This window comes from Haplochromis burtoni, unplaced genomic scaffold (assembly GCF_018398535.1).
Source record: "Haplochromis burtoni strain Fernald_Lab_line unplaced genomic scaffold, NCSU_Asbu1 Contig_140, whole genome shotgun sequence".
In the NCBI taxonomy this organism is placed as follows: domain Eukaryota; kingdom Metazoa; phylum Chordata; class Actinopteri; order Cichliformes; family Cichlidae; genus Haplochromis; species Haplochromis burtoni.
Window position 1 is genome coordinate 1,310,022 of NW_024582501.1, and position 12,477 is coordinate 1,322,498.

Consider the following 12,477-nt stretch of genomic DNA (forward strand, 5'->3'; position numbering starts at 1 on the left):
ATCATCGCGACAAACTGAGATTTAAGTAATCTTTTTAGGATTTACAGACCAAACTGTTTTCGCTTTAAAATGTAAATAAGGAAAACAAAACAATACGCTATGCTTTTTATTTATAAATTACGAAAGGTGCACAATGTGGTAAAAGTAAGCGGATCTGCACTGAAAATCAAACAGCTATGTGGTCATTCCCAAATCAGATAATTAAATGCGTGTGAATGCGATGAGGTTGTCAGGTAAACGTTTTGCACACTTATAAATATACATATTTATATACATAATAAAATATCTAAATAAAATTTCAAAAACATTTAACTAACAAAGCTTTTCCGCTGCACTGCACAGTAAAAACCCGCAGAACACACGGAGGCTCCAGAGGTCAATGGCGATATTAACAGAAAAAAAACGTGAGTCAAGCACTTATCAATTCTTGGATAATGTTTATTTACTAAAATCAGTTTTTACAAGTTACTGCACATTTTGATAGACTCATGTATGTACACAGTACAGATACAAAGATATTCAATAAATACCACTTCTCCTGCCCTTTAAGCGAGACTGCAGGACGTTTAAGAACACTACAAATTTTATTTACATTTACAGCAAAATTCATCAAAGTAAATCTAATATCACTCCCATAAAGGCCACGTTGTGAAGGTTAAAAAAAACTAATACATGTATTTTTTTCCTAAAATATAATTCTGTCTCCGTTCTTTAAAAAGAATGATAGAAATCGTGACAATAATACAGATATTAACACAGCAAAAATGGACAACGCTACCCGATAACAGAAAAAATATTCATATCTTGAATGAGGAATTCAAGTGATGATAAAGAGAGTACACTTCGGGGTCCTAAGGCACTGACACCAATTAAGTACTTTTCTGTTGCTTTTATTAATGTCCCCCAGCTTTAGAGGATTATTGCCTTTAGATCCGGACACATTTAATTGCCCAGTTGCTACTGGAGAGCACGGAGGACAGGCTGGGATGAAATATTTAAGGCATGTCATCTACTGTGTGAGTAGATGACATCTGCTTATGGAGTTTTGCTTAAGAAAATTAAGGCCAAGAATCCACGATTCTCAGAAGTGGACACAAAATGAGAGCAAGTGACCGCACTCGGAACGATTACGCACACGTTTATACACCGGTATTCGCCACTTGTCGTATTTGTCTTCGGTTTTGGAGTTTGGGGGGAAAATAGTCTAAACTCCAAAACTTTTTAATTGTGCTGTGGCCAAGAGCACACACGCACACACACAGGAACATTATTAAGACAAATAGTACATCCCATAAGTGACGGGTCCACTGAACAGTCCTGGCACAGGCAGACTGGGTCTCGGGAAGGCGTTTGAAGGGCCCCAGGATGGAGAACTCATGTGCGCTCCGAGGGGGAAAGGCAGCGCGAATGCAGGCAGGACGGGCTTGGAGGCTAACTTAAACTTTTCCAGCTCGGCCTCCTGAAGTCTCTTGGCTTTGGCCCTCCTGTTCTGAAACCAGATTTTGACCTGAGTCTCCGTCAGGTTGAGAGAGTTGGAGAACTCGGCTCGCTCTGCGATGGAGAGGTACTGCTTCTGGCGAAACTTGCGCTCCAGCGCCAGGAGCTGGGAGGTAGTAAAGGGCGTGCGAGGTTTCCTGTTGTTTTTATGCTTCCTTAAAGTACACTGAGTTGGACTTGAGCTTCCTGTCACAAAGAAATTGCAAAGAGAAATAGCTGAGGTTAGATTAAATCGGAGTTTAACTGAAGCGGGATTGTCACAGCAGGTGAACATAAGAGCCCTCGCCACTGGATACAAACACCAGCATAACGCAGCTTACACACACACACACACTGATAAATACACTGATGTTGACAAAATAACCTGCATCACACACTGTCACATCTTTGTGGAATCAAAGGCTTGAGCACATACTCAGATTTTCTGCTTTCATTTATGACTTTTTAAATGTTTAAAAGTTGTTTTATTTATTTATTTATTTATTTATTTATTTATTTATTTATTTATTTATTTATGTCTTTATTTTATAGATAACAAGACATATATGGCATCAAATGGTAAAGGGTCGGTGCAGCAGAGAAGCGAGTGTTTCTTGAGCTCAGATGCAAAACATATTTCCATTGTTATGCATTTATTTACCTAATAAATGACCAAATAAAAATAGTATTTACGCATCATGCGTGTGTAGAAAACAAAAAGGCGTCTCGCAGTTAAACTTGTTATGCAGCTCCTATAGAGAGGTGGATAAATGCAGTTTATTTTTGTTTCTGATAACTGCGGAGGGACGGACTTACGGGGAGGTGTAGAAAAGGAGGACGTCTGGAACCAAGTGCTCTGATCTTTCTCACAAAACTGTGGACTGTCTTCGCTGGAGCTACTGGAAACACCCTGCGAGCTCTCAGCCGATATCTTCCTCTCCGCGTAAAAAGTCCTTGGAGAGAGATGTTCGCCTTGCCCAGCCACGGGCTTCGGAAGGACCAGAGCTAAATCTGAGGACGAGTAAGAAGTCCGACAGGTGGTCTTCTTGGAAATCAATGACTCGACGCTAAACGGGAGGCTGCTCCGCTGGAGTTTGTATCCTTTCTCGGTTGTCATGTCTTTGGGTTGCAGTTCCTCGCTCTCCGTATCCGTCTCCTCTTTTTGATGAAGCTGTTTGGCGTCTTGGGACGGCGACCCCTGCACAGGATTCATCATGATACAAGGGGATGGGGCCATGCACCTCCGTGCGGCCCGTTTAGAGGAATTACGTGGCTGAGGGGTACGGTGTCCAATGTGAGTCTTTGCGCTGTCAGCGGTGCCCAGTAGCTTTTTACGCGCTGGACGGGGTCGTCTATAAAAGGACAGGGGCTGTCCCCCTCCCTGCTTCCACCAATCATCTCGTCAAGTTGGCCTCGTGACGTCTCAGAGTGTGGTTTTGATTGGCCTGTAGCCTTCCAAGAGAACATCAAGAAGGCTTTGAAAGGAAGGAGACGTTAATCATACAGACCCCATGCGGTGCGGGACTATTGATGGCTCTCACAAAGTAGCTTAGACCAATTTTAGTGCAATTAACCAGTGGGGAGGACTCTCTTGACCATTTACATCCTTTAGCAGAGCACTTCCATCGGTAGTATTAGTTTAATTACTCTCTTACTGTAAAGCTGAGCAGGGGCTAATGAGTTACGTGTCGATATCAAAGTCGTACTTTTATCAAAGAGATTAAAATATATTTTGTGCCCCAAATTAAATATAATAAAAGCAAATCCATTTGTCAATGAATAACCTGCGCGTAAGTGTATATTATAGAAAGCGAAGCAGCTTAACAGAAATTCCAATCAGAAAGAGTGCGAAGCCAGGATAGAAATTGATTAGGTATGAGTGTTGGTCACACAGCATTGCAGCAATTTAAGGCCTGTCAGGAGCTCTTCTCCTTAACAATAGCCTCGGTTGAGAAGCAACAGGCGTTTTCTTTCTCCAGGTCATACTATTTAATAAGCCAGACAAGTTGTGTTTTGCAAGGCGCCAGACTCGGCAGGATCAAAAAGGAAGATACCTCGGGGAGAAAAGGCAACGGTTAACTCCACTTAACCAATTGTCCTCCGAATATTTCATAGTCCAGTGCATGGAGCTGGGTGGAAACAGGCGCTGACAGTTAACTGTTTCACGTCTGGGTTCATTTTTCCAGTCATCTGGACATATTTTGTTATGCGAAAAAAAAAATCTACAGCAAAAAATAAATTAAAAAAGAAAGAAACCTTTTGAAACTATTATTAATGTGAAAATGTTCATAAAATGAGAAACATACCCATGATACTGAAAGAGTATTCTTAGCTTGGAAGTTTTTACCATTGTAGTTGATAAAGTTCATTTCTGTTTATCACTGAGTTTATAACTGTCTTGTCTTAAATCCTTTTTTGAGTGGGGTGCTTTAAATAGGATAAAATAGAATAAATAAATAGAATAAAAAAGCACAGTAAATGTGTAGTGAGGTAGAAGCTGAATAAATATGGAAATACCTATGGCGCGACACCTCATGGTTTGATTTGTCGCTCACAACAATAACTACAGTATAAATCCCTTTAAATTTAACAAAGATTAACATCTAAATTCTTCTCCGCTGACATGTCCAAGCTGATATCACATTAAACATGTCAGCAGCACACTGCAGCCTCCAAGCCAACACAAGACCCCACTGAGAACTCACACAGTCAGCAATGCTATCAAATACACAAGAGGAGGATTAGTGTGAAGATGGACTGAGCTAGTGGTCAGTCCAAGAACTTAAGCCCTCCACTTCCCCATCCTCTTTTACTCCCCCAAATTACTTTAATAGCCCCCCTCCAAGGCTAGTTGCTTAACTGGATGACAGTGGTATGTAAACTGACTTGACCTGCCCTGTGCATAACCATGTATCACAGCTGAACCTCACATAGGATTCAGCATCTGACTTTAAATACAATGCACATGATTAGCAGACATTTCCTTAAAAATGTAACAGAGAACCATTATTTGACTGACAAAAATCTTGATTGAGATCACTGATGGCTGACCCCCTGAACGCCCTCAGGTGTAAGAATTTACCTCTCGTCAGGTAAGAGGCACAACTCCTGCTTAATCATTCAACTTGAGTAAATCCTGATGTTGAGTCTGCTCCTTCATTTCCTATCTGACAAAACTAGTCCTCTGTCTCCTCACACACCCTGGCCCCTTGTCACCCAGCTGGTTTGTGTTTAAATGTGTACCCCTTCCCTCTTGCTCATCGCCATACTGTCGTGCAAGAAGGGGATGAGAGTTGGGCCGTGCAGTGCACAGGCTGATCCATCTGATACAGGTACATCCAAAGATAAATCTACATGAGAAGTACACTTACCTCTCCTCCCCTGGTGTTTGGTGCAGTGTATTTAGCTTTGGGCCCCCTCTCCCCTACCTCAAAAGACATTTCTGTAACAGCATGCAGGCGAGTGAACAGTGTCAGAAGGTGTTAGTGAGTTTGAAAGCAGATCTGTTCTTCAAGGTCGATGCAAGCGCAATGGGAAGCACTTTCCCCTCAACTGGCACCAGAAATGAATACTTTTTCACATGTATGTGCAGGGGGGGGCGTTTCCAACAATCTCATGTGTAGGTGAAACCATTTATCCAGTTCATAAAGTGGTGGTGGCACAATGAACTATGTGAGAAAACAGTTTAGGGCTGTAGACCTTTAAGGTCACTCTCATGTCAAACTTTCTTTTTTTTAATCATAGAGCCAAATAAACCAGTTTTCTTTTTCCTTTCTTTCAACATTTTTTTTACATATACAGACTCACTGAAGTGTGCAAAAACCTATGGATGCATATTCTGTGTTATTCCTGTTGAGTTGATATCTGTCTTCCATCAATAATATGTCTATTCCCCACTGTAGCGAGGCCTTCTAACAAACAGATCATTTATGAGGAGTGAGTGAGCCGTGGAACCCAATCCTTGTGAGATGTGTCAACAGTGGCACAAAGACCTGTAGCTACAGGCCTCAGCGAGATGGACACTTTGCTGACATGACAGCGTGTGGAGCAGATGGAGACATGGGAGCATGTTACTCTCAGCAACATCCCAACACGCCAATCTTGCTTTCTCTGGCTTTTCTTGTCTGAAATTAGCTGAAGAAAACCGGAATACTGAGCCGAAGTTTAACAAAGCTACCCTCTTCATGTAATCAAACGGAACATTCTTCGTAATGATGTAGTCATCATTTCTCCATGAAACCAAGAGGTAACTATTTATTATTTAAAAATTTCTACCTCTGCAAACACTTTAATCCGTTCAGCTTCCTCACATACGGCAACCAGCAGCTCTTTGTTTAACAGCAGTTTAAAAAGCAGTTATTTGTGTTGCTCCGTGCTGCGGAAAATATCTTTGACCTTTAATTTGACTTAACAAGTTGATCCAGTCCACATCAGACTGGCTTCAATCCTGCACTTAAACGCTAGTTTGACATTTTCTGCCAAAGCCACTTCCTCTTGTGGCATCAGAGTGCCCTGTGTTTGAATGTCGGGTAATGAGAGAAATATTCTTGCCGTGCTAAAGGAAAGGAAGCAAATTGCCTCCATCATGGCTTCTTTTTTGGACTGTAAAAAAGCAATCAGGGGACGGAGTGCCCTGCGGTGTTATAGCTGCTCTTTTTGACTCAAACCAAATAACAGCAGGGTTTATTTCATACATCAGTGGGTATGGGATTTTGCATTTTGAACTCAGCTTTTAAATTAATGCTTGCTCATGAGCTGATACAGGCTAGATTTTTAAGCAACATCTCTAGCACTGCTCACCACTCGTTTGAGCGTCTTCAAAAACAGTTGTGTTCTTTGAGAGGGTTCCTCCTGAGCTCTCTTGCCAATAGAGATTGTTAAGGAGAAAAACCTCAAGAGGTGACAATGCAATTGGCAATTTCGTCTGGCTTTCCATCGGCCATAGAAATCCACATTCTTGAGGAAAGTCTAGAGACAATGCAAGTGGGCGAGTTAGGTTGAGCACTGGGGACGAGGAACTTTGTGTGGCTACTCTGCGGTCTCATTCACAAACCGAAGAATGTCACCACAATCTCATACGCTCTTAGCAGCCAAAGCTGCGATGCAGTATATCTGAAGAAGAAGAAGAAAAAAACTAAGGCAGCAGCATCAATTTTCTCTTTTACTGCTGGCTTCAAATCCCAGAGAGGCCAAAACCAGTAACTATTGTATAAATTACAGCAATTTGGTCGATATCATATTTTCTGTTTTACGTAATAAAAAAGTTTCGGCTGATATTTAAGCGGGGCAAGATAAAATATCAATAATTCCTTTCAAATTATTTCCACAAAGTGTAACTGAGAGGATTATTCAATCCTTATGGCTGAATGCAGGTACATTTACAGTACTCATATGGTCCAATTATAGTAAATTAGGAACAATTTGTATGTATAACATTTCGTTGAACTGGAAAATAATCATAATCACAGCAATAAAACAGTAAGTGTTCAAAACAATTTATATCAAAAAGGATGACAATTTTTTTTTCTCACAAAGCTAAATCACAGTCACATTTTCTTTTTGACAATTGCTTCCAGGTGAGAATCTTTAGATTTTTTTTCTCCTGTCAGTGTATGTTTTACAAGCAAATGAACCATCCCCCATAATTGATGTGAAATTCATGTAAATGTAGCTGATTTAAAAATGCCCCCATTCATTATTTTTATTTAAAATGTCCATCACTAGCATCTCTTTACTAGCTAATCTTGCTTTGAATCTAATTGTAAGTCAAAGATTTTGCAGTCAAAAGCGGTTTCATGCACTGTAGATCCAAGCTGGCAAGGCTTGTTTCATAGTAATAATGTTATTGCAGGCACCAAAGGTCAGAACAAATATGTGTGTTTGAATATCCTGAGATTACAATTTTAAAGTCCTCCCCATGAGAAGTTGAACAAAGGAGAGGGTGGGAAGTTTAAAAAGCGGGGTCTCTTTCAAATAAATAAGCATGCCTCGGTCCTGAATAGGGCTGCTACCCAGCAGCCGGATTGGTTCTCAGAAGACTGAGAGCAGCAACTGTGCACGCTCTCCTTCTTCTTCTCATCCTCCTACACTTAACTCCCAAACACACTCATGTAGTAAACATCAGTAAACCTAATAGAGTCTCACAACTATAATTAACTGCCCCGCTCATTTCTTTATCCCACCTTTTATCACCTCTGTTCACCCCCTTTTCACCCACTGAACAGGCCATGGTCGAGAAAGTAGATGGGGGGTAAGAGCTCCCCCTTTTTGTGCTATTGCTTAATGAGCCTGAAAATACAATTGCACTGTCCTGGCTGTGAAGGTAGCCTGCAGGCTAGTGTAAATTAGCAGTGCAAGGAAGCCTGGAGGGCTGAGTCTTGCTGAGTAGTCAGAATAGAGAGATGTGGTGAGAGGGGAAAATCCTGTTAGGGCAGTGCATATGGAGGAATCACGGTGCATTTTTGACCCAACTGGAGCTCACAGGGCCACTTGTTGAATCCCGCAGTTGTGAATCTCAAATGCAATCACATACAATCTCACTACCGATCTGTGAGATTTATTGAGACTGCACCACAGCCATGTGTAATGGCATCTATTATGTGAGATGTCAGTTGTTCGTCACATTTAAACCTATAATTCCATTTAGTTCTTCACAATGGCTCCTTTTCAGCCACTACTACAATCATCATTCAATTTAATTTTCTATTCTTTTGTAGATTCCAAGGCAAGGCAGCGAAGGCGAGTCTCCCACATTGCATATGTCCTCTTATGAGCTCGAGATGCTCTTTTGACCGCTCCGCTAGGCATCTGCTGCCCGTAGCTGCATTCTAATGCACATATCCTGCTGGGATGTTAACTTTAGGCCCTCAGTAATTGATGGCTTCCACACTTCAGCCGAGTCCCCCCTTTTTCCTTCTCCCTGCCGATTGTTGGTATATCTCTGTGGTTTGGGGTCTTTCAGTCAACCATTGTTCTTTTATAGAGGAATTATAATAGACTAAAGTAGAAGGAGAAAAGAAAAAGAAAGGAGGGGGAGAGAAGGGGAGGGGATAAAAAGAAAGTCGCTGCTGATATTTAGTGAACTCCGAAGGGGGAGTTTTCATTCTCATTCTGCAAGTTTGGCACATGCCTTCTGTTACTAAGTGGCAGTGGATTGAAAGAGCTTCTTGCATTTCCCATTCTGCAGCTCTGCTAGGTGCCTAGACTTACAACCCTGGCAGCTGTTGGGCCTTCTATGCAGCTATAGACTCCTCTCCACAGGTGAGCTCCCCTACCAAACTCCCAGTCTCCACTTCACTCAATAGGGCCTTTTTCAAGCCTTTTATCAGTGGGGAGAGGCTGACTTTATGTGTGTGCCCCTCACATAACTGCAATTCATGGTTCTCAAGATTGCAATTAATGTTGCTCATTGTGTAACGCCAGGGTGATTTATATCTTGTTTTAGCATCGTCTTCCCAAGCACACTTGGACTTTTTGAAATTTTGTGTAAATGGCAATTACAACATCCAAGAAAAAACAAACATAAGCATCACGCAAACAAACACTGTTTCGGTGGCACAGAGAATGGACCTTTTTCTGAGGCTTACTTCAGATAAACAATGCTCTAAAACAAATGAATGGAAATGCAGCGCAGCATATTTGAAGGAAAAATAACAATTTTGTATCTAATTTCTCCCAAATTTGCCACATTATGATGCTGCATACAGTATGTGTTTATGTGATATGCTAGCCAAAGTGGCCAGTGGTTGGTCTCTATTTCTGTAAGGCAACAATTACTTTAAGCGCTATCGGCTGGACTGGTGAACCACTCTAAATGATGTTGTTGTTTTGGTTTGGGCAGGTTTCAGCACCTTTTTTCTTCAGATTTCAGTGGCAGAATATTTACTTGTTTATTTTCTTCTTCTCTTTTTTCTCCCTGAGATGCGAGCTGTTACATATTACTCCTAAGGTGTGGTGCCTCTTCCCTCAAAGGGCTCCACTGTTTCCTCCAAACTGCTGCCAAGCTGGGCTATCTATTCATTTGGTTACTTAAGTGTAATTGCTCCCCTTTGAAGCCTCAAAGAGGCAAATCATTTGCTTTGGCCCCGGGGCAGTAATGGTCACCGAACTGGCGACCCCCTCCTGGTCCGAGAGCGTCGAAGAGACCGCGAGAGGCCAGCTCCCATACGGAGAAGAAATAATACGGCCTGGGCCGCTCAATTTCACCTCCCTTTTCATCCCATTCTTTGAAAACTTTTTATTAACAACAGCTTTCTCTCTCATACCAGGGCGCCAGGAGAGGGGAGGAGAGGAGGCAGAGAGGTGGGGAGGGAGGGGTGGTGGTGGTGGTGGTGGCGGCATGAGAGGATATCAGCAGCGGGGGAGGAGATGGGGGTGGTGGAAGGGGTGGCTGTCCCCTGTAGATGTCTGCTGGATTCTCACACACTCACACACACATGCACATGCATATACATACACACATCATCACTAGTGACAGGTCAAGGAGGCATTGAGAAAACAGCCTCCCCCTTCAGTCTCCCCCATGGCTCACACTGCTAAACAGGGATTCATGTTTCATATGCCACTGGCCTCACGCACACGCACGCGCGTGCGCACACACACACACACACACACACACACACACACACACACACACACACACACACACACACACACACACACATTCCTAGTCCGCAGAAGCTTGCGAGTGCATGTGCATTTTCTAATATAAATCAATAACCTATATGACCCTGTGCTCATACACATGCATCCATCTGTGTACCTGCTCACCTCATTGTAGACATGGGAATGTATTTGACTCGCCTCCTTTCAACCCACGATGGGCCGCGGGAATATGCGGCAACGCAGTACAAAGACCACATTTAACGCTCAAAATTACTCCACCACTTACTGTAATTGTCACAGGTCTGACCACATTGACATTGTAATCTCATAATAAGGTAATGGGAGGACTGAAACTGTGTACAGGAGTGCAATTAGAAGGGTGTAGTTCAGAAAAAAAGGGTTAAAATGTCAGAGGACAACATTTCCTGCCCAGGCGGAGGCATACAGTACTCCACGTTTGTGTTTTTCACGAGGTTTCACCGATGAAGACAAACCCAAAGCTGATGAAGGTGCTCTGTTTTCTTCCTTATCATCCATGCAGGCTGTAACTAAAAGGATTACTGGCAATCACTTTTTAGCACAAAAATAACAAATTTCACAAAGAACAATCCCTCTTTAACGCAGGAATTGCACGTTTCAAATCTTACACTCTATCTGGACTCTGTACCGTTATAGCGATGTGACGAGGCCTACTTTTAGAAAGAAAAATGATTACTTCTAAATAGCACAAGTTATCTTCAAGACAGTGTGGAGCCAAATCAATGTAGACAGGCATCCATAAAAAGCCAACCTGGTTATGAATGCTGCATTTTACTTGTATCATTTTGACTTTGAGGTTTTTAAGAGAGAAGCATTCCCTGCAGTCAAGCCAGATGGTAACAATTCTTAGACATATTACGAGCTGCTCTCTGCCAAATAGCATACCTTTGGGCTATGTTTTCAGTGGGCTATAAAAGCCAATAATGTAATTTTGATCTATTTTATCAGATATCACCCCAGCTCTGGCTGCGTTTATATAAGACAAAGTTTTAAACAGTACAAGGAGTCTCTCTGTTTTGCTTTTCCCTCTATAAGTGCACAATTTTCAATATCTGACCCGCTGTGTGGCTTTGCTTGTTTGACTTCTGCACTGGACTGAAATTTGGAGTGGGCCGCAACGGAGAGGTTGGCCTCCATGTCGTCAGACATATGGCACTTGGTATATGTAAAAATACACTTAACTATAGGTGCGTGGTTGCCCACAAGATGACTTGTGCTGGCCGGCCCAGAGAGAAAAGGGGATTCTTTGTGGAAGTACTTAAAAAGTCTGACCCTGACATCTCTTAATGTAACAATGACACAGTAGCAAACCATCCCAGCACTACACCACACTCCCCAGTGGCCTGCCATCAGGTCCATGACTCACCACTGACCTTGCAATAACTTTCCAGCGCTCTACCAGCCCCATTTAGAAAATCTTAAGGGACACGGTATTCAGTATGACATGGTGTAACACTAAACACACCTGAAAACAGAGCAAGTTCGCATAAACATACTGAATAACAGAGCCAAGGGATTATATCCCATCTGTGGGTACTTCTCCCTTGTAATGTCTAAAAAGTGTAATTGCCCCAGAAAAAACACAATAAAGTTGGGACGATCGAAGACATTAGCTCAGGTTTTCCATTGTGAAGCATGTTGTTTTCTTCAGGTCCGATCACATCCACAACTGGAAGCCTGCTGTGTGGAATTACTCGCACTAATGGCACTACACACTTTTGTTGCAGGAAATCGGACAGCCAGGCTGTAACTGCTAAAACGGCGATTAAAAACCCCAAATTGCATCATGATGTTGGGCAATTCAGCAGAGGTCTAAAAAGCTCTCCAAATGAAGTGAACGAGATTATTGAGCAGTTATGGGATGTGTAAAATTGTCTCGTGAAGCTATACCTCTGTCTAATGGATTTCTTTGGAAAAGTAAGACTTAAAAATAACAAAATCTAAATCTGAAGGCAGCTAGTAAAGACTAATTAAAGTTTGCAATAATAACTCTGTAATTTGCTTGTCTGTGGGGTCATTAAGTGTCTCCCTGGCTCGGTTTAATGGGATACAAACTGCAGTTAATGAGACAAATAGTTAGCTGTAATTATGCCCGGCTGAGTGTTGGCTATAGATGCTCTGAAGACTGAGCAACTCAATTTGAGATTTCTTTGTACTCAGTAGGTGCTGCTCATTTGCTGAATTGCGTGTATTATGAGTGGTTTAGATGAGTTTGTTTAATAGTAATTGAAGGTTGAGTACAAATACCTGAGCCATGAGGGGAAAAGAATGATTTGCTGATTAAAAAATGAGAACAGGGGAAAAACAGTTTATGATCAAATAGCTCCACCAGCTTTTAATTATATGTGACCTTTTTAA

At 42.0% G+C, this 12,477-nt stretch overlaps 1 protein-coding gene across 1 annotated transcript; it reads right to left on the bottom strand.

Moving 5' to 3' along the window:
• Nucleotides 1-420: 420 nt before the first annotated feature.
• LOC102296202 (homeobox protein MSH-C) lies at nucleotides 421-2,817 on the bottom strand. The gene is made up of 2 exons (XM_005931286.2): nucleotides 2,293-2,817; nucleotides 421-1,683 (listed from the first exon to the last, which is right to left on the bottom strand). The coding sequence occupies exons 1-2, from the start codon at nucleotides 2,711-2,713 to the stop codon at nucleotides 1,271-1,273; spliced, it is 834 nt and encodes a 277-aa protein (XP_005931348.1). The 5' UTR covers nucleotides 2,714-2,817; the 3' UTR covers nucleotides 421-1,270.
• Between the last annotated feature and the right edge of the window lie 9,660 nt (nucleotides 2,818-12,477).